The 24,184-nt window shown below is 39.5% G+C and overlaps 1 protein-coding gene across 1 annotated transcript in view; it reads right to left on the reverse strand.

The window, feature by feature from the left end:
* The window catches only part of ajap1 (adherens junctions associated protein 1), a 50,932-nt gene that overhangs the window by 10,289 nt on the left and 16,459 nt on the right, over positions 1-24,184 (reverse strand). The window contains exon 2 of the mRNA XM_028581900.1: positions 15,157-15,920. Within this exon, the coding sequence (XP_028437701.1) occupies positions 15,157-15,920 (764 nt within the window). The remainder of the gene's footprint in view (positions 1-15,156; positions 15,921-24,184) is intronic.

Here is a 24,184-nt window from a genome sequence, read left to right on the forward strand (position 1 = left end):
CAGTTAGAGAGACGGAAATTTGGCCTTGCTATCTAAAAGCTATCAGTGTGTCCTGGCTGTCCAGTTTAAATTTCACCTTTGGCAGTCACCTTGCTTTAGAGATACCCGGTTACGTTTTGTTTGGTCAAATCACTGCCAAACAATGGCCCTGTTCTGACCTGGTTTTATCATCCGTCATGAGTAATCCCATCACAAGTGGACAGCTCTAGGTACGGGTGTTTCCACCTGGCAGTAGAATGTGTCTCCAAATGCGTCCTGAGTGACCATTTGTGATCGGATCTCACTTCCCCGCTCTATATGCAAATAAACACGTATATCATTTCCGCTTGCATAAGCTATTTGTGTGTGTTTATAAATGTCAGTTGTTATTCTCACATAAATCAAATGAAAGAAGCGCTGCCCACAGTCTGTCTGTGTGCCAACCATAGACTGTAGCCTATATAAAAGGGTGCCGAAATAAGGAGGTCTACCTGTGCAAGAGAGAGAGACATTTTTTTAAAGTCTCTGTGTGTTCAGCTCTTAGAACATTTGTAGCTTCTATCTGCATCTCTGTGGTTTGAAGTTTAGTTTACTGTATATTAGAACTGCTTTATTTTACATTTCATATTAGCTTGTTGGAGTTGTTACGTTACTGCCGATGAAGACCCAACATTTCCTGATTTTGCCGCTTCATAACGTAAGCATTTAAATAGCAAAATAACAGGGGACTTTTATTGTGAATAACTTATAGGAAATGAAACCGTTTCACAGCCGCTACATTGACCACTCATGCACCGTCTTACTTTAGACAGCGCTGTGTAGCTCTGGCAATGCAAAACTAACTACAACTGCAAGCAGTTATGACGGGGTCCAAGCCTCCCAGCGCCAGTCGCCCCCGACGACCCAGGAAGCGTGCGAAAGTGGGACCCAAAGCGGGACCCAAAGCGAGAGCAAACGTCGGGAAATATCGAGAGGTGTGAGCCGTTGCAAATATCCCATTAACATTGATTGAGTAAAAGGGCCAAAACTACAATCTACAAAACAATCTACGTTGACTATAGCGCTTCTACCTCAATTAAGGCCGATCATCATCAAATCCGGTACAGAGCCATAGAGTGGCATGTTGAACAATAATCTCAAGATTTGTGATGATAGCATTTTCTGCGGCAGAGATATTACCATTGCAAATTTCCCATTTAAATGCATTGAGTTATTTGCCAAAACGCGTCTACATTCATTCTAGCAACCCCTAATGGCCGATCCTCACCAAATTTGGTAAAGCGCCTCGGAGTGGGATGCTGAACAGTATTACCAAGTTTTGCGCTGATACCTTTTAATTTAGCCAAGATATGCTAAAGTTCGTGTTTTGTGGCTAGCTATGGAAATTTGTTTGGTTGTAAATTCTTTTGATAAGTTTTGGTCAGGTCCATCTGGAGATGCTACCTACCAGGTTTCGTGTAAATAGGTCGCACGGCCTAGGAGGAGTTCAAAAAAGTTGGTTTTGCGCATTGGGCGGTACTGCCAAAAACCTTTTAGTGGAAATAGCAGTGGCCTATGGCATCACATTCAGCTCGATTCAAGGAACACAAGGATGTAAGGTTTTCTAATGTGCGATGTGTAATGTGGGAGTTATAGGCAAAAACACGTTTGACATCATTATAGCGCCACCTAGTGGTCCATATGTGTAATTTTTGGTAAGTGAGGTCCATGAGCCATTGTACATCTACACTGTAAATTTGGAGATGCTCATATTAGTGTAAATGGTGAATCCAAACCTGGGTCCCATAGACCACGCCCACTTTGACCAATCAGTACCCCACTATAGGTGTGGCCTCAGGAGTGGCCCTAGATGGTACCCTCAAAAAATCAGATGAGCCGTTCATGAGATATAAACTTTTTGTACTTGTAGTGCCTCCTAGTGGCCAAGATATGGCTGAGATATGGCAAAGTTCGTGTTTTCGTAGCTAACTACACAAATTTGTTCATGCGTAATTTGCGCAATTTTCATCCAATAAAAATTCTTTTGATAATTTTTTGTCAGTTTGGTCTGGAGATGCTACGTACTAACTTTCGTGCAGATCTGTCGCACGGTCTAGGAGGAGTTAGAAAAAGTAGGTTTACGATAAATCACGATTTGTCGGGCATAAAAGTCTAGGCAGAAATGGGCGTGGCCTATATCAGGAGATTCAGCTGAATTCAGGGAACGCGTGGATATGTTTATTTTTAATGTGCGACGTACGGTTTGGGAGTTATAGGGCCAAACGCATATCTCTTCTATAGCGCCACCTAGTGGTGCAAATGTTTTTGTCCGAGCTCCCCCCCAACATGTACGGTTTAGGCTGTAGCATCAGTTTTATCAACGGAAAAATAATAATAATCCTTAGGAAAGCAATAGGGTTCCACAGCTCCACTGGATCTGTGAACCGCATTGCCTTGCAAACATGGTTCCCAGCCCCCTCGGGCTTGGACCCCTAATAATTAACCGAAGGAGACAACATAGGATCAGGATTGTTTGTAGTAATAGCCTACATATTGGTGAATTCAGAGATTTTTTATGAAACTAAAAATAACGTTATTGCATACCAGCGGCTGCCTTTTCAACGCAATCGCACTGCACAGAGCTCCGACAACGAAGACCAGGCAGCACAGGAACAAGAAGACCGAAACATTACCGACGGTATGATAAAAACATCCAAAACACAAGATTAACTCAGTGTTTTTTGTGACACGAGAAATACTTTGATTGACTAGCCTATGTAGTTCCGCTCACAGCTGAGTGGGTGGTCTTTAATGTGGACACAGGACACATTCCCATTCTCACTGCTATTAGAATGTGGACACACACTCAAACCACCTCCAAATGTAGTTTTTGAGAGTGAATCTCATTGCGTCATGAGAGTGTTTTCACCTGTACTTGGAGCTGTCCATATGTGATCCCATCACTCAGATCAGATCTTAATACCAGGTGGAAACAGGGTGAGTGAGAGGCTGAAAGGGAGATCGATAGAGAGAGAATGGGACAGAAAAAAGGAAGGGACAGAGAGGAGAGGACAGCTAGCTTGTGACCTCTGTGGCAGCAGGATTTGAGCCCCCATCGATGTTCCCAGCAAGAAATAAATGAGATTTTGTTTGCCTTCATGGCCATGACACTTTGATTTACATATCAAAGTGCTACCTACTTTTAATAAAAGAACCCCAGCTTAGACACAAATACTCACTGTGGGGTCAGTAATGGAGCCAAGCAGGTCATGTCTGATTTGTAGCATCTTTCAAAACTCCTCATATATGTTTTTCTTTTACCATTGTCACATCACATTCTCTCGGTATGTTTAGCCTGAGTGCATTAAAGCTGTGGTAGGCCCTTTATTGTTGGTGTTGTTTGGCAATAATTCCATAATAATCTTTCAGCATATTGTAATTCAAGTGGTCTTTTAGAAAACTAGACTCCTGCACAGCCTCTCGCCTATGTTTCCAGGCTTCAGAAAATCTAGCCGTCATGGGAGACAGGTCATTAGAGAGAAAGCGTTCCTATTGGCTGTTCTGCCCATGCCACAATGAGGCAAGAGGGAAAACTGCAGGAAGAGGTCTCACTCTACTTCAAATTCTAGCATTTTTTTTGCATTTTACCCACTGCAGCTTGAAAGTGCATTAATCGTAGGTGATACTATGCTTGCCTCAGTACAGTTTAAAATAGTCGCTCATAGTAAAAACCCCAGAGAATCTAAACCAGACTCTGCAGCTCTACAGAGCTTTTCAGCTAATCATTTTGGTTTTAAGACCCTCAACCTTAATGTACGTTCAGACGCACCACTCTCATCAACCATGTTTCCTGACACAGTGGGCAGCTGCTTTGAGTGAAACTGCTTAGATAAACCCATAAAATTGTAGACGAAGTTAGCGACTAGCAGCTAATCAGCCATATATTTCCCTCAGGATCTTGGTGGACACCAAAACAGAAATACAATTAGAGTGAATATTGGACTTTTATATTACACTTTGAATTTTGAAAACCATTTTGAACACTTTTGCCATAAAGTCTTAAGGTGATGAAAGGTGATAAAATGCCATTGTTGTGTTTAAAGCTTGTTCTGCTTCCCCTAAGTGGCAAAACATTTATTAATGCTGCTTTAAGCTCTTATAGCTCTCATCAGAGAAATGTAGATTATATTTAAAGCTTAACACATTTCTTGAGTTGTGAAGTGGTAATTAGTGCTGTGTTTATGAAATATCTTACACTGTTGCTGTATTTATCTTGAAGCCTGGTCGTAAACAAAGGTGTAATTAGCTGTATGGAAGCATCAACATCAAACTGACAAAAATATTCGTAGCTGCTTTACTGAAACAAGATGAGGAACACATATTCCTGAAACCTGAAAGGTCAGCAATAGCTTTAGCTCTTATTTCTACACAGAATACTTGAAGGGCCCTGTAAAATCAGTTTGAATGTTTTTCCAGATTCAGTGTTTTCTGTTCAAAAAAAATAATGACAGATGGACAGAGTGATTATCAATATAATGTACTTGTGGACATACTGCATGTTCCTTGTTAAAATAATAAATGAGTACATATTGTTACAGCTAGCCATAACATTTAGTAACTAAATATGACTCAGCCTCAGTGTGCAACCATCTTTATGGCGGTTTTCGACCTTGCTGAACTCCTGATTTGTCTCTCTGCAATTTACATGGTGGATTAAGTGACAACATCTAAACCACAGGCAGTTTGTCCTCTGAGTAACAATGCCATAACAAGGCGCTACTGGACAAATGATGCGGAAAAGAGAATTTCTATTTAATCACTATGCATGTATGTATGAGTTATTTGAGTTATTTGAATTATATGAGTCTTTAGTTGTGTGTATATGTGTGTGTGTGTGTCTGTGTGTGTGTGTGTGTGTGTGTGTACGCTGGACCGTCTGTATGTAGCAGTGAGCCCTATCAGGCATCGATTGCAAAGAGCCATTTAGGGCTAATGTGCCTAAACCCACGCAGTGTTGGCTTAAAAGCTCCAGAAAAATGTGGGAAAGACCCCTTATTTGCTCACAGAGTAGCAGCTTACAGAGGTTGAACCATCTCACTCCTACACACCACAAAGCACATTTGTACAGGCATATTCAATACACGCTGATACGCTGCACGACCCTTCTGAGATCTCTCCTACAACCAGGCACCTGAGCAGGACAGGTTGGGGGAAGACTTCCGTCAAAGGCAGCGTGCTGATAGTTAGAAATTGCCAATTAATGTTGGTGTCAAAGTGTCAATCTAAGCTGATTTCCACTGAGTCGCCAAGCAATCTAAAACAATTATTGAAGAAGAGGGTGCTGAGAGAGGGACAGACAGAAAGAGGAGGGGAAAGTTGAACAGGGCGAGATCAGAAACAATTACTCCTACATGCCTTTCCTCTCAGTGTCAAAGGCATCGCTGCATAATTCAGTCAGGCTGGATGGCAAATGCTAGAATGGCCAAAAAAAAGGGGTCGCCTAAGTATATTGATAGCATCCAATACAGGAGGATACACTTGTCTTGTGTGGCTGCCTGTATTTTGAACAGTGGATAACACACAGTAGCTCATTCTGTTGACAACAGAAGAAATTAAAATGAGTTCAATTTCCAGGTGGGTGTAATATGAAATTGATACTAAGGCAGCTTCAATCAACCATCCAGAAATCTGTGTACTGCCAGTTCAAAGATGGGGGGTATTTTTCTACCAACAAAGCTTAGCTGAATTGTTTCACAGGTGACTGGAGAGGAAAACATACCATGCACCTGCACTGTTTGGCTGGCTTTGAGTCCGTTTCGATCATCCTCTCTCTTTCCAGTCAAGCAACACCATGTCGGTTTTCAACAAAACTGAAAATCTCTCAAAAGCTTAAATAAATAAACTCAAATAGGTTTAAAAAAAAAAAAAACGGTCATATTAAAATTCTGCTCCATCCCTTCTGATTGACGGAAACAATTTCCTCCATCTAAAAAAGTGTCTCAGTCAACATCTGCACTCCTCTTCCTTCAGGCAGATGTGTCAAGCCATGAAGAAAGAGCTGAGCAGCGGGGAAACCGAAAGTGAAACAGCATCTGCTCAGTCTGGCCCCTTCATCTCCTCTTGGCTCAGTTTTCTGTAAGTCAGTCAAAGGGGGGTTTGACTCTGCACGCCTGTCACCAGGCATGAGCATTTAAGCCCAGATTTAACGCTCGAGAAAAAAGGAGATTCATTTTTACCCACTTTATTGAGAGTCAATACAGAAAGTAATGGCAAATGTATTGGATTGCCATGGTAACCGTTGGGAGAAGTGGATTCTCTCTGTCTCTCTGTGTGTCTCTCACTGTTGAAGAGGATGTATTGTACGCCTCTACAGGTCTACCACAGGTCAAAATCATGTATTTCAATGTTCACTGAGCTCGCTTCTTTAAAAATAGATTCCTGGGACACTTAACATACATTTTATATCTGCTCACTTTGCTCTACAATGGATATAAACTTACTTATTTACTCCATTTAACCCTCCATCCCCTCACAAACGTGATAATGTCATGTGAATTGTTACCAGATGGATATATTCATTTTTAATACCTGCTGGCTTTTTTTTTTTTTTTTTTTTTTTACTTTAAACATCCACTGAACGTGTCTGTTTTACGTGCACAGGACCAAACTGTAAGGGACACGTTGCTTACTCCACACAAGCCTGTAACATTTAACCTTGCGACTACCAGACCTCTAACAAGAGCTATGTTATCAGTTGTGGCTTTACTGACTGCAGTTTTAATCATCTCGTATTCATAATGGAGCTGACAGCTCCATCTGTGCAGAGTAGAGGGGGGGTCACAGTTACTAGCAGCACAATCACTGGGAACAATCAGTGAGCATCTGGACGCACCACAGCTATACCCACCACCTCCTCTTCCTCCTCCTCCCACCTCCTGTATGATGGCCAGATAGCTGTGAGAGCAGGATCAACAGGAGGCATCCACTAAGTGCTACAGCATCCAGACAAACTCCTATCCAAAGTGACTGAGCTATGCACTAGATTTATTTTGATGCTGAGAATGCACACTGGTGACACATTGTCTCAACACAGGAAATTACACATTACATTTAAGTTATTAACCACCAAGGCTGGATTGTCTATTGCTACTTACTACTATGACCAGGGCCTGCTGTGTTATTACCTCCGCCAAGAACGTTATGTTTTTCGGTTTGTCAGCAGCATTATGGAAACTACTGGCCCAATTTGAATGGAACTTGGTGGAATTTCCCCAAAATGTCCACTCCTTGGACAATAAACTGTACTGCTTTTTGACCCACTTTAGTTCCTCTATGTACAGTTGATGGATGGCAATAAAGTATCTTATCTGCCTTGAATTATCTCCAGGCCTGAGCCTTCCGCTATGGTAAACAGAAAAAGGATGTGATACGCGCGGTGTGCATCTGCACTTGCTAAACAGCCAATAGGAACGCACTCTCTGAAATGACCTATGATGGGCCAAAGTCATCTATCACATCTAGATTTTCTAAAGACTGAAAACAAAGCCAAGGGGGAGTTGCAGAAGTGTATTTTTTTCAGACAACATGAATCTCAATATACTGGGAGATTATCTTGGAATTTTTGCCCAACGATGCCAAAAATAAACTGCCTACCCAAGCTTTAACATTGTGAGATAGGGCATGGCCTTGGCGGAGGTCTGCGGCCTCCGAGTGCCCTTCTTGTTTAAACATGGTACAGTGCCTGACTTACAGCCACCAGAAAATTACAGCCACCTACAGTAGCTTCAACTAAGAACTATGTGCTGACAGCTGCATGAAAATAATGAAAAGGGAAATCAAACTAGTTAAATTAGACAGAAAGCGAGCAAAAGCTAGCCATTTAACTGATTAGAAGCAACATTAACGTCTTTGTCTTGGATAAAGGGTGTGACGTAAACTTGTTGGATTTTCTGCAATAACAAAGAGTTGTCCCTTTTGTTGTCCTGCACTCTCAATGCCAAACAGTGAGTGGGAGTAAAGACACATAGTCAATAAGTGCAAAACAGACAAGCTGTGGCGAGCTGTCATGTACTCTGTGTCATTGCATAGTTAGTTTCCAACCAAACCAAATTAACTGCCAAAATGTTGCACAAGAAAAACTAATGAAACAAGCAAAGAGCTGATCCATTTGGATTAGGGATCGACCGATATGGATTTTTTTTTAGTGCCAATACCGATTCTGTTTTCATCAGCCTTAGCCGATGACCGATACGGGCTGCCGATTTTCTTGAGCTGATATTTGGAGCCGATACTGCTTTTGCTCACCCAATTTACATCATAAAAATGTAAACCCTGCCACATTGGATTTGTTTGTGTAATCTGCTCTGCCATTTATTTAAAAATAATAAACAAAAACACAGATCAGTGTCACTCCTGCAATCATCTTACATTCATATCACCCAAATTATTTGTGCAATGTGCATCATATGGATGGGTGCAATGCATATGGTTAATTTGCAAGGGTAAAATGCTTTCATCAACATCTACAACACAGCCTTGATGATGCATTGCTTGCTGACATATTATAAGACAGATATAATCAGGTCATCACAAAAAGTCCTTTGTCAACACATTTAAATAATTTAAGAAAACAATAAACCTGAAAAGTAGCCATTGAAAGTGCTTGATTTATAATTTAAGACTGCCATGGTGCTAGTGGTGGAGGGCCAGCAACACAGAGCTGTGGACGCCTGTCCGTAAATAATGCCGGGAAAAAACTGTCGGCGAATGCAGCAGCCACGTGTCGGCTGATGCCGATACACAAAAAAACGCAAATATTGGCCCTATTTATCGGCCGGCTAATAAAATCGGTCTATCACTAATTTGGATATAAAGTCCATGGCTCATTTCTACTCTACACTGAATGATCGTTTGCACACATTAGTTTAAATAGACAATGTTTCAATCCTTGCTGGACCTTCATCAGGCAATATAGTGCCTGATGATATATTTTTTAAAATGTATTGTGATAAGATTAATTCATTTAATTCATTCATCATACTTATATTTTGGGTTTCTACTACAAGATGTTTACATGCTTTAATGTTCAAAAAACATAATTTTTCTCATACTGTTCGTCTGAATATACCTGTATTCACCCTCCATTTTAGCGCCTGTCTCTTTAAGACCCCCTCCTGAAAAAGCCCAGTCAGCTCTGATTGGTTAGGGTTTCCGGCTCTTCTGCATCTGCGTTCTTGGCGTCCCTGCACCGTCATTGCAGCCAGGGAATGACTGTAATGGCACTGTAACGGAACTTTCTACCTATATATAGGATAGTTTATAGGCACAGTTTCTGAATGGGGCTGTCTGCATTTCTCTATGGATTTAGCGTATTAATACTTCCACAGCATTTATACAGCATATTTACCTGCTTTATAAACAACAGAGACATGATATTCCTGAAAAAACAATTTATTAACTATTTTAATAATTTGTATAACACTTATATATAAATAATATATAATACTCATCAGAATGCTTGACAGTCAAGTCACATAGCAGATTGTCCTTGTAAATTATGTGTCATTACCAGACAAAATATATTTTATTTGCACTGTAAAAGCAGTGTCAATGTCCAAATCTAAGGGCATAAAAAGCATCAAATCCCAGCAGAATTGATAAAAATGCCTGACTACAGGTACCAACAAAACACACGTACTGTATTTGCTATCCAGGCCCTAGTTGGCATCACAAACATGGTGACATTATGAATAAAATGAATGAATGGTGAAATTCCTCTGCACAGTGGTAAAAACAAGTAATCTAATGAGGAGACTCAGACTCATGATCAGATTCTGTCTGTAAGTCCAAAGTATATGTGTAAATTTACTATGGAACATCAGACCTAATGTGAGGAGACATTTCATTTAAGAAGGCAGGAAACTTTGGCATCTTTTCCAGTGGGCTCTGAAGCTTGTCATATTTCTTTTCTGTCTTCATGGTGAAACAGATGCAACAGGCTGTCAAAGATGCATCATCACTTGATGTTTTCATGCTTACATTGGACCGAAGTAGAGCTAGAAACTGGAAAATTCAGAAGAATGATCACTATGTACAACACTTCTATGTGAGAAAGGCATTTTGAAATAATTTCCTCCCCTGCTCTCTACCTCGTTACACAGACAACCACTTGCATCCAAGTTTGACAGTGATGTGCACACACCCACCCACACACAAACAGCATGAGATGATAACGGTCATCATGATACACACATCCCTTACGTGGCTGAGACAAAGTACTCTAATGGCTTGAATTTGTGCTGGTTGCCTACAGTATTCATGAGTCATAGTGAATTAGTTCATGCAGACCGTTTAATGCAGGCGTGAATGCGCATGTTGTAATCTCACTGTTTCTAAGAGCCTAACTAACAATTATGAGCTGCAGTGGCTAAGGCATTTTTGAAATTATAAATATTTTCTTTCTCCAAAAACTTATATCCTAATTTAGTTATCTAAGGAAACAGATATAGGTCATATGCAGTTAATGTAGCTGGTAATAAGAAAACATACCCCACATATACAGTAGGGTAAGCTCCATCTACTGCTGGGCAATGTAGTCAAAATCTTCTATCCCGATATAGGTAATTTCATATCTCAATAGCGATATATATTGTGATATTCAGTATACGTTTACATGAAATAACCAAATGGTAAAGCCTATTTTTCTTGACTAATGATAAGTTCTGAGTATTTTCTCATTTTATTTAGAATTTTAGTGAAAAATGAACATAACGTAAAGCATCGTGGATATTGCGTAAATATTGCAGTAACGCAGTTTGGCCGCTGATTTTTCGACATTGTAATAGAAACGGTATAGAAAAATATATAGACATTTTTATATGATTTTGACAATCTTCGACTTGCCCAGTCCTAGCTCCGACCTCACTATTCTGAACAGGATAAGTAAATACAAAAAAAAATTAACCGCTGGTCCAACTGAGTAAGCAATTTTAACCTTTTTTTTTTTTTTTTTTATAACTTTTGCATTTTTATTATTTCTTTCACATTTTATAGAAAAAATATTTTACCGATCAAATTAAAAAAAATCTATAGTATATAAACATAGTAAATCTTGGTCAAAATTCTGCAAATGATACAGACATGTTATGAGACAGCTGTCCTTTCAACATCAGCGCTTTTAGATTACAATTAGCTGTGATGCAGGCTGGATGGATGCGTTCCTCCCAGAAGTTTACTCTGAGCTGAGGTGTTGCTGTTTGAGAAGCTGGATGAGAAAGACAGAGAAAAAAAAGGGAGCGAGACACAGAGCAGCTTACAAGTAGACTGATACTCTGATTACTTGGACTAATCAAATAGTGAGGAATTACAAACAGTATTTAAAGAGCATGATTTTGATGATTTTCCCCTCACACTGGGCACAGATCAGCTGGGGTTCATGGAGTTGCAATGTTTGCACCGTGCCCCGCTTGTATTTGAACACTCATTTTGGAATGTATAAGCATTGCCATGAACAGAAGTAGATCTTACATCATTCACCTGAGATGGTTGTCACGGTTAAGTTGGCACAGTGAGTGTAAGCCTGGAGGACGACAAGACAAAACAATGGAAAGAAAGCCACGTACAGTAGCCACACAACAACAGCTGGGTGCCAAATGCACATAATTTATATCTCAACATACTGTATATTCAGGACTAAAGTCTGCATGCACAAAAGCAAACATACATAATGCATACACTTTCACAGAACCGGTAATGCATTTTTCAGTGTAATACATCTCAATTATAATGAAATTGTGTGCATGTGCACCAGCATAACTACTACTCTCAAAATAAGCCCTACAGTAAATGGAAGTTCACACACCAATCTTTGAATTTGTTTGAGAACAGAACCAGAAAACCACATTGAGCACTGCCGAAGCAGCACTGTGTCTTAAGCACTGACATATGACGTGCTGTAAGGCCGTAGTCTTGCTGAGCCAGAGGCAGCTATTTTATATTATGAATTAACTGGATAATTTGGATGACTATGTCAACTCATTTTTCCACTAAGAATTTGTGATAAATTAATGATATTTACATCACAATTTTATTATGCAGCTAACATGCTACGATGACAGCCAGAGGTCTAAACTAACATTTCACTTGCTATCTAATATCAAAAAACGAAAATGTGTGAAAAGTGTAAATGCAACAGAGAAGCATTGGAGACATTGAAATCCTACTAATCAAACCGCAATGTAGCTGTGTTATAACGCTGGTGAGTTCAATGTTATCTTAACCCATAAAAGTGCAAAATACAAATCTGTAAAAATTTAGACCTGAGTTGTAATAAACCCGAATTATCCTTTAAACAATGTAGGACAGAAAATGTAATAACTCTCTTTCCTTGTACCTTGTGTCTCTTTAATAAATAATAATGTGTATGTGTCCTCTTCCCTCGGCTGTTTGCGAAACCACGTCCCTTAAATTATTCCGAAAGGAAGATAGGTATTTTTGAACTGAACTGAATACATGACGTAATAAATCACGAGGTGAGTTAAATTGTTATGTGAGCTCTGATTATCACCTTGCTCTGATTAAGATCTAATGTTTGAGTTTTTCCTACCTAAGTCTGCATTAATCAGACTTTGAATGTAATCCATAAACATCTTCAAAGACAAAGCAGGAAGAATAAGAGCAAGAGACAAAGTGAAGCACCTCACCTTCGCTAATAGGTGTTATAGGTTTCATTTCATCAGCAATCCAGTGCTGTGCTGTCGGTGTGGTAATTATGTCTTGCCTTGGGGCCAATATGAGGCAGTTAATGTGTTGTGAAGGTAAACGGAAAGTTTTCCGCAGCATTTAAGCACCCGGGCATTGCTTTGAAAAGTGATTCAATTCACCTGATCTGATGAGACACAGTCTGCTTATTAATAAAATAATGTGCACCCAGTCGGAAAAGGCAAATCTTTTTTTTCCTCATCAGCTTTTAGTTAACAGTGGTGACTGATTTCCTCCAGGATACAATATCAAGCCATCATCTGGAATCACTGGTGGTCTCACACTCACCTCCCAATCAAGAGAAAATTAAGAGCTCACAACATCACTGACATGACAATTACACACTGCCAATTCATTTTTACATTCGCTATAAACATCTCAGTCACCATAATACAACATATATTTATACCACAACATTAAAACCTACTGTTACGGTAATGTTTGTTCCTGCATAAGTTTCTCTTTTTTTTTACATGAATAGTACTGAGAAGCTACAGTAACATCAGCTATGAAATCCAGGTTTGCTTGTGGCCCCAGTATCTGAATACTGGTATAATAACACAGTTTAAAGTTTAATTATATGCATGTAGGACCACCAAAAGCACAGCTTGGCAGGCCCTATCGATGCAACTTAGCTTCCATCAAAACTATAACATTTGATAAGGTCATCTCAGTACAGCTTAAAAAAACACTAAACATATTCACCATATTTCTCCAAATAGCATAACGCAAGTGTTCGAAGTGACATAATTGAAATAGAGAAAAGTCCTTAAACAGCACAGATGCCTTGTGAAATTATTATTATTATTATTATTATAATAATTATATAATTATAAATGAGCTGAAATACATATTTTGTTATTTTTCACAGTGAAGGCTATTTTCTATCAGCAGGACTTCTGTTGTACACACATTTCCAAATTTCTCTGTGTTTTAAGACATTTTTCACTGTAATTAAGTAGGAAGTGGCCAAGGACTTTTGATCACCCTTACTGTTACCTGGCTAATTTCATGATGTGTATATTAATGCACCAAATGGGAAAGCTTCAATTAGCATAGTGATTGCTTCATAAGTTGTTAAACATGACTTATGTTTTATGACTACCTATAAGGACCATTTAAAAAGCCATGTTCCTCATGGACTTAATGACATGGTAAATCTAATATGCCTGGCTGGGAGGTTTGTGGGTTCACAGTACAGAGGGACTGTCCATAAAACTCACATAGGCTCAGGTTCAGTATTTCAGGCATGAGGGCCATAGTATGGTCAAGGACATAGTCTGTGAATCAGGTGCTATTTTCCCAAGCTGCAAATATTATATTAATGAAATAGATTATTACTCTGGATAATTAGTCATGCTCTACAGGTAAAAAGACTTTGCAATACCGTTAGGGAAAACAGGTAGGAGAAAACTTCACATTGTTTTTGTTTTTTTATATTTGATTTATTCTTAACAACGTACCCCCATTTTTTCTCATTTCATGATGTTGCCAGATGCTTTTTTTCACCTGCCAGCAATTGATTTTTCACATGAAGGCACCCTCAACAATCAAATATAAATTTATAGTGCAATGGCAAGAAAGTTATCCCACACCAGGCCCCATATGTGAACAGATGTCAACTGTTTTTGTTGAACTATATAACCAAGCTAGAGGTACCAGTACAGACAATCAAACCCTGGGTCTTTGTGGGGGTGAGAAGTTTGACCAGTGAGCCCTTTAAACTGATACTAGTTTGATTAAGTTTCCTCTATTGACTTTTCTGAAGTGCTCTGAACTTTTCTGTTTCAGTTGTTTTGATTTGACCTTGTCATAGTGTTTGTACATTGGTGTATATAGATAAAAGGTCACTTTGCTGAATTGTTTAGGTATATTTATATAGATTTTTGAAGTGTCAATGTAGCTTTATATACCTCATCACATGACAATAAAATGTGTATTTATTTAATGTGTTTTATTGTGATGTCTGGTCTTGATGCAGCAATTTCCCTTAACTCCAAGACAATTTTCTCCCGTGGTAGACAATAAAGTAACCTTAACCTTAAAAAACTAAAAGTCATATGAACTTTGCAGAGCAGAAGACATTTCATCTAGATACCGTACACTTGAGACACTGCCCTAAATCCATGGTGTTCATTTCTGTGGCATTTGTTTTCAGTTCTGATTTCATGACTTTGTTAATTGTCTCCAGTTAAGGGTGAACTGAGCTATTGTTTTGTTAAAATGACAACATGCAGAGCAAAACCAAAAGCGCAGGTATGGACACTGCTGGCTTTGAGGGAACATCTTCACAGCACTGTATCTATTTTGTGTTAAAGACATGGGGTGTGGCCGTAAAGTGATGAAACAAAGGCAACTCAAGCAATGTTTTCTTAAGCTTACTCACTCCTACTAACCATGAAATTCACACTAGATGATTAGCTGTTTTATGCGTATTACCTGGTGTTTCCCCATATGGCTTTGGTGGTTTGACAGTCTCCCCGAAACCGCCAGTGGCCTTGGTGGTGCTTAGCCTCTTGGGCTCTGGTGTGGTCACCACAGTGAACGTCCTTTGGGAGAGCCCGGTAGTAGTGCTAGTAGTTGTGGCCACTGTGGTAGTTGAGACCTTGGTGGACAGCGTTATGTTGGGCTCCGGTTTGCCGTCGTCGTCTATGCTATCTGTCCCTGTGGGTCCCCAGTCGATAAATCCGGCCACTGTGGTAGTCCGGCCCTCCTGAGACTTGTCATAGCTGTCCCATTTGAGCTGCCTTCTGGCTCTAAGTAACAACCTCACTGAGTCTCCTTTGCTCCCTTTGGATAAAGCTGCTGGAGCTTCCGCTATTACAGCCAAAGGATCACCTGTCTCCATTTGAGAGTAACTCAACCGGCACTCCTTACACGCTGCTTGTCCCTTATGTGCTGGCTTCCGATGCTTTTGACCCTTGACTTTTGCCCATATCCCTGCCCTGTTGTCTTGTGGTGGAAGGATAGGGTTGAGGAGGCGGCGGGCCAACGGGCTCACTGTTCTCCAGTGAAGCTTGTTGGGCATGTCCCAGAGCGGCTGCCAGCGAAGTCGAGAGCGAGGCACCGATTTAGGCGTGAGTTTGACCCCCATACCCTGACTGAGGGGGCTGCACACAGATAAGTCCAGGGTGAGGTGGGTCATGGCCAGCAGGAGCCACACCCGGTGCCCCACACAGCTGCCTGGCCTCAAAGCAGACGGACTGCAGAGAAGGGAGAAAGTAAATGAGAGAAAACGTTTTAGATTCAAACACAGTTCACTATATGTTCAAACCATACGAATCAGGTACCCTCCGTCTCCCACCTTCAAGCTAATGACCTGTTGTTAAGATTGCACTCCTGGCAAAGTTCTACTCCACAACTTCTTAAACTCCTACTAAATTAAGCTTCGGTAATAATTACCTTTGCAGAGCACCTCTTGAATTGCAGTCTAAAGGTCAGACACCAAGTCAATGTTGTAAAACATGTGAAAGATTATGGATTCACACTCTGCACTCAACTGTCAAAAGCAGTGAGGACTTATCCTTGATGTTACAGATTCATATCAATCCAGGGATGATTACACCAACACACAAGGTCAGGCCTGGTTTAGCTGATCTTCATATTCTGCATTATCTCCCTCAGACACAAAGTCATCTGATTCCCAAAGGGCAATTTGATTATGCAGTGCAATGATGGGGAAGGTAACACACAATGCCAGCAGAAGACACAGCATAACAAGTATATTGCAGAAATCTTAACGTATACAGCTACTGCATTAATGTATTCAAAACCAATATATGTCCAAAAATGTCCTTTGTTACTGTATAAACCTCCCTTCTGCTCATCAACAAGATGGCAAGGTGATGGATAGGCTGTCTGTTTAGGCCAGGACCCTGCAGTGGACTGATTTTACAGACAACCTTCAGTGGCCCCTGGGACAAAGCTACACATTGATTCCTAAGGGAGAAACCTCATTATGGGCTATCTTTCATCTCTGCTGTCCTTGGCCAATTTAAGCCCACACGGACAACTCATTTTGAAAGCATCACAGAGGTGATGATAGATGGAAAAGTGTGAATGGGTTCATCGACTGTCTGAGGCGACACAAAGATGTCCGTCGTTCATGTTATCACCAAGTTATGTTTTTACAAGTCTCTAAGTATTGTATAGCTATACTGTAGTGACATTTGACAAGACAAACTGGGCTTCTGTTGGTAAAGTGGTTAAATTACAATTCATAAGTCATAAGTGATTCTTCTCACACGCAAATCTACAATAGTGTGTTCAAATGTAAATGAAAATGTTCAGTAACAGGGCAAAGACAGTAGAGTTTTCACTAAACCCAGTGAAAGTTCACACCAAGTGATTTGATGGATTTTAACTGCTCTTTTGTAGATTTAAAATATTGTTGGATGTCAATTTTTATCAGAAATTCAATCTGTCAGACTCTAAAACTTGTGCGTGTTCTTGTTCTCTTTGCTTGCACGAATGATCCATACAGAAATGTACATGTTATCATAAATATCAACACTGTGCATGGCTCCTCCTAACTCCTGTTAAATCATATTAGACTAAGGCTATCCAAAGTTAATTTTTGTTTATTATGTTTGTTAGATCATTGTTCATTTTTGAAAGTGTTAGGATCTTAATAAACACTCAGTTTTGTACTTGTTTTGTGTTCTCTTTGCACTCATTACATCTCATCTAAACAAATTTCTGTCATTCAAACAACTCTGGATTGTAGTTTAAAACTTTTATAATAACAGCCAACATAATGAAATGTAGGGTTTTATTCAGACTCGGATCCATGAATACAGTTAATGGGTACGGGCATGGAGACAGAGACCAGAAACAGTCTCAGTTAGCACCGGCTAGCGGTTAGCGGTGAGCATGTTGAATGAATGGTGCGTTCCATGTGGCTAACTTTAAATTCAGGCATAATTAAGCATACTAGTATAAAATAACATTAGTACTTTAGACTAAAAATGAAAGTGATGTTTAGTCAACATGTTTTATAGACACACTGACTACAAGTATGAGTCATTCTGAACAATGTTTTTATTACTCACCCCACCTTCCATTTGACTTGTGAAGACCAAGCAAACCACTAACTGATAAATAATTTAGAATTTTAATTGAGCCATAAATGGTGACGGATCTGGTCATTAAAGAGCAGTGACAAGGTCAGTGTATTATTGACAGTTAGAAATATGGATAATAATAATAATGTCGTGCAAGTGTTTTGGCTGTGACCTCAGACTGAGATCCTGGCACTTCCCCAATCAACGCACTCGAGGTGACTCACGTTTAACTCTCCGGGCCACATTTATACGATATCTGATAAGTAAAGTGGTGTTAATGATCATAAATATGAATATATGATACGGAGCACTGTGAAAAGAAGAGCTGTAAAATGTATAATGGCCATGTTTGTTAAGCACCTTACTTTTAACCGTGCTGGGCTCAAACACGGCCACAACAATGAGAAGATTTAAAAACAGTTTTGTCCCAGCAGCAATCACTCTGTTAAACAAACTGTAGAATTACTTGCACACAACGCACAAGCACTTTGGTCATGTACTAGCTGTAGAATTTCTGCATATAACTGCATAAGTCAATGTGGTCATGTACTGTTTTGTATGTTTTAATGTTTTTTGTGTTGCATGTTATGTGGTGGTCTACAAAGTTTTAAGGATGTCCTGCCTCTTAGACTGTAAACCTTTTTTACCTGTGGGTACCAATAAAGTAACCTGAACTTGAGCAAAGAGTAGCCTGGAAGAGCAGCTATGGCAACAGAAGTTATCTGACCAAAAAGAAAACCCATAATAATACAGAATTGAGGTGAATCCTATGGTGGAAGGTAGTTGAGTTGATTATATGGTTTGTACAAGATGGCCGAGTCTGTTCTGTTGAAGTATCAACAGAAGTGGAGCTGCTTTAGTAGCAAACTGCTGAATGAAGACCACAGATCACTGAAAGGGAAATCAAGCTGGGTACTGATTTTCTAGAAAATGGGTACATTTTCTTATAAGAAATATTTATCATTACTACTGAATACATTTGGTGTAACACTGTAATGAGCTAACTCATCAGAGAAATGAGCTTTGATGCTAAAGGATTCATAAATAAAAAAGGTAAATATTCATGTTTTTCCCCAACATAATACTGCTTGTATTATAAAATGTTAGTTATGGTAGTTTTTACGGCTGCACCAACATCATCTTTAGGATCACAATCAATCAAGGCCAACTTTCTTAAGTAGCTATTAAAACTAAGGAACATAAAACAAAATATCCTGTTCAGGCTGCTTGCTAGAAGCTTGCTCCTGATATTGTTTGGGAACTTCTAGATAGCAGTTCTTTATATGAATGGTCAAATTGGTGGTGTTGAAGATTTTGACACAGCGTCCTCCTTGCATTAATTCAACCCTTGCAAGTATTGCATACTGCACTTGCGCGTCTTCTTTTTTAACTGTGAAAAACATCCAGACCGCGGACATTGCTTAGTCTTCACTTCAGCATGTAAATCCTGTGCTGCATTACTGCATCACAAACTCCACGTGGCCAAAAAAAAACACACATACACCAGACGGAAATGATCATCGATTGTTGACATCGGGCCAGTTTTGCTCATCCGACCGATAACGATATATGAAAAAAAAAACATTGGCCGATATTAATGTGATTGACCAGTTATCGTGCATCCCTACTCTTAATTGGTAGGAGGAGGAGGTCACACACTCAGGTCCCACTGAGAAACAAACAGTATTTTGTAATGACTATTATTAAGCGACTGAAACACATAAAATCAACAGTTTTTATTTGTCAGCCTATTTTCTTAGCCTGTCTGATCAATATTAAAAAATTAGAAGCTTAACCTTATTTTATATACATAAACTATTTTCTTTTTTAATCATTATCACCAATGATGCATTTAACCAGTCTACATAGTAAAGTCTTGGTACTTAAATGTTCAAAGTTATAAATGCAATTGATAATAATTCCAGCAAGAACACATGCTACAGATAAAATGGGACAGTAAAATATTTTTTGTAAGACCAGTAGTTGCATTATTTAAGAGCTAGACTCTAATATTCTTTGACATCCCACATAATGAAAATATAATTTGGAAATATACTGCACAGATGGCAGATAAAGTGCAGTATTCACAGCGCAAACATACCAGATTGCTTTCTGGTGGGAATGTGTGTCTGGTGTCCTATTTCATAAGCACATGCTCCATCATGCCATCATTACTAACTTCAGTATATAGTAGTTAAGCCTCAACAATATGGCAGGAAATCCCTTTAGTGAAGATTGTGACATCTCCAGATTCTGAGCATGTACTGTCCCCACCTCCCATTCCTATCCTCACAAAGCATTGTGATTGTACATGGAGTAGCAGCGGGGCACACAGGCAGATGGATTTTCATTGAAAAACCACATTTAGCTGAAAAATTGAAAAACTGGTACATTGGTGGAGGAGGGCACATTCCTATGCAAGTTTATTGATGGAATGGGGGAAAGTTAAAGTTGAATGTAAGCTACTTTATATGCATTATTCGGGCAGTATTCATTGACCCAAAAGGCTACTAAAGTCCTGGATTTCAGTATGCCAAGTCCATTCTAGAGCCAGACATACAGGGAATGAAATTACTTTGTGAAGTTATGGAGCAAACAGTTAATTAGCATGTCTGTTGGCCTGGAGGACTCAGGTTTGAAGGTCAGCAGAAGACTTGCTGGAATGATGATTTTAACCAAGACTTGACATACCGCAGATGAAAGAGGCAACCTGGGCTTCTGCTCACAGACACACCAGGCAAAACAAAATCCCTGTGCATCACACGTACACACACTCCTGGAGCCTCTACCATCAAAATATACATGGACAATATTGTTTGTATAAGCCATGCTTGTCGTTATCTCTCACGGTTTTCCGTGTATCGATTTATCCATGGACCATGATGCCTACCATATGTTAAATTATACATTTGGAAATTATAGCCAGAGCTGAGAGAAACACTGTGTGTGTGTTGGTGTGTATGTGTGTGTGTGTGTGTGTGTGTGTGTGTGTATGTTGGTGTGTATGTGTGTGTGCATGCGTGTGTGATCCCTGAACCTCGGCTGTCCTTCATCAACCTCAAGCAATGTAGAATTTCATCAGAAAGCAAGTGATGTAACAGTGTGTGTGAGATGTGATATTTCAGAGCAATATATTTGGATTATGCTTCTCAGCCCAAATACGAAAAAGCGCTGGAGGAGGGTTCACCAAGCTTCACTTCTCACTCTCTCCTCTTTGCCAGTTTAAGCTGTACTATATTGAGTAAATCTACTTCGAACTTATTCTGCAGCTTCCTAAATGCCACTGTCACGGGGGTTAGGATTAGGTCCTGACAGGAACTCCAAATTAAACACATGATCTTCATGCTTCAGAACCACAGTCTGCCCAGCATAATTAGGGCCTGTTTTATGAAATCATAATTGGCATATGACTCAAGCTCTGATTTCTACAACTAAATTGCATTTGAGAGTTAGTCATAGATAAAAAAAAACAACATGCCTTTGGCCAAAAAGGCTGTCCAAAAAGTGCAGAGTTTGCACATAAAAAAAAAATGAAATCAAAATAAGGTTTACAAAGTAGAACTGAAAACTTTGCCAGCAGAGTTAAAGCACACGCCGTCTGTCTCACTAATGCCAGAACCAAAGTGAACATTTGTATGATTTCCCGTCACTTTCCTCCACTTTGGTTTAAAACCCACGCTGCACTGCTGTACGGGAACAATGAAAACATTAGACTGAGTAATCCATTGCACACAATACTTAATACAATTTACCTGCCCTTGAAACTAGAAAGCTCCCATAACCAACATAATGCCATCAAAAGACCAAATTGAATGAAGAGTAGCCTTTGAAGTCTGTGAAAGATTCACAACATAATCCTGAATCAAATGCTTGAGCAAAGGGTGAGAGCGGTTAATAAAAAAAGGCCATTCACACGGACGGTTATGCCGTGAAAATACAGGCTGCTTTGCATAGCAGGGCGTTGTCTAGTCCTATATGTCAGATTGTTGACATATGAAGTGCTTTACTGTGGTTTGCCCTGTTTCATGATTTCCAGCCTATTGTTTTTCACTCTTTCATGATCTGTGAATTGAGCTATAGCACGTTTGAGGGTTCTCAGCAGCACAATGACTAAGGCACTCTAGATGAAGTAATTGCATTTTGTTCTCTCTGCTCCATACAGTATGTAGCATCAGCTAAAGGGTTTCATATAGAGATGTTGAAACTGATTTAAATGTACCTAAGTGGCAGCAACATGCTGTCTATACTCTGCAGTTGGAGGATGGCTGGGTCAAGGCAAAGTGAAGTTATAGATCATTGAGATACAACACAGATACTCTGCATCACCAACACGGAAAATGCCAAGATGAGCATAGATTTCTTCAGGGTATAAAATCAGGTCAAGAGTTACAAACTGCTATGAAAGTCCCATGATGACCCAAGCCTTTTACATCATCTTACTTATAGTTCACTTATAGTTCAGTCAGCACTGTTTTCTGTATATCACTTAATACTAATACAACGGTACCATCTGTGTTTTCACTCCATAGCATTACTCATATCATGTGTATGTATGAAGTCAGCAGCGCTGATATGATGCAATGTAACCTTTACGTGTGCAAGTGCTAATTTAAGCAGAGTCATGCATGTAGAGGCATACACTTTATAGACTTTTATCCAGTTGCACAAAAACACACAAACTGAATGATAAATACCAATGTAGTTCTGCAACAACAAACCTTTTTCAGAGATGACATATGGTTAGCATGTCGTATAGATTGTAACCCCTGTCGCTATTCTAAAATGGTCTTCGGCGTCGGACAGTGTTGTAGTACTCGAGATTGGCTTTGGTCCCAAGACCACTTTTTGAAGGTCTCAGTCTCGTCTCGGAATCAATCACATCTTTACTCGGCCTTGTCTTGGTCTCGGATAAAGAATATTCTGGATTTTTTTTCAAGACCACAACTGCAGGTATATCACTAAAATGCCTGTGTATCATCTGATTTGTGAATTCACATCATTACTGGGAATGGATGTAAAACTTCCTGCTTCAAATGCAACCAATAACTTCACTCATTTCTAGTTTGAAATGTATTACTGTTAACCCCCATTCCCCGTTACTGTTAACCGCCGTACCTAACACGCACTCCCAAAGTGAATGTACTGTAGTGTTTCAGGGATCTAGTTTAGTTGTTTGATCTGGTCTTGCCCTGCCCTGGTCTGGTCTTGTCTCGTTCAGTCTCGATACACTCCTCTCTTGGTAATGACTTGGTCTCGGTTTAGGTGGTCTTGAATACAACACTGGCGTCGGATGTTAATAGCTTATTCTATTCCAGCTGTCCACTGACTCCCAGACAATGTTGAGACCAGGTTTGTGACCAAGAAAAGCTACTGGGCAGGGACAGACTGGGGCTAAAAAACAGCCCTGGACTTTCTCCCAAATAGGCCCATCATCCGGCTATTCGCCCGTAGCTGTGCGCGACAGACACTAGCCAGGAAGATACTATGCCACAATACTGTAGCCTATCAGACAAGGTATTCACAGCAAGTAACATCTCAAAACCAATGATGAGAATTGAGGTTGTGTTTATTAATGAAGCCTCAGCCTTCAAATAAAAACAAAAAATGTACAATGCCATTACATCTGCATTGAAAATAAAATACAAATAATGAAATGTCACTGGCTACAGAAAACGCAAATTACACAAACTTTTAATTATAAAACAGTACAGAGTATTACTGACAACACTTTCAGAGATAAAGTAGGCTACTTGCTGTACCTGAACATGGGGATTAGATATATTGTAGGGCTATACCAAAACTGAGTGTTAGTTAGTATATACTATAACTATTCAAATATAAATGTATATAACATGTGTTGCTTTGTGTTAAAGAATTAGCATTGAATAACCTATTTAATATTTTCTCAATGTCATATTACACTTTTGATTCATATTAAGGCTGTGAAATGATGAAAATGACTAGGCCCTATCAATTTTGTCTGTGAAGCTTTCACAACCAACCACCAGGTCTTTGCCAGTTCCACAATAGTAAACGCAAATATGAAAGACAAGGAAAAACTTCACTCTGATGGAAGACAGACAGAAAGTGTAAGCTAGGTTTTTTTGGTTAAACTTTTGGTTACATTTGGTGAATTATTTAGCCCCCTTCCCTGTTTGTTAGCACGTTTAGAGTGGTACCAATGTTTTCCCGTTTAATTTAATACCATAGACTTCATCCTAGCAGCAAAAGTGAGCTCACTACAACCTCTCATATACAACGGAGTGAAATCGCGGTCAACCCGCGATTAATTTCTAACGCGTTTAATGTTTCAAATTAACCTAACAGAAATTATTAAATACGTTAAGTTTGACAGCACTAAATGGCATGATCATTTTCATAATCATGATGCACACTCATGTTGA

The sequence above is a fragment of the Perca flavescens genome, chromosome 7 (assembly GCF_004354835.1).
Source record: "Perca flavescens isolate YP-PL-M2 chromosome 7, PFLA_1.0, whole genome shotgun sequence".
NCBI lineage: Eukaryota > Metazoa > Chordata > Actinopteri > Perciformes > Percidae > Perca > Perca flavescens.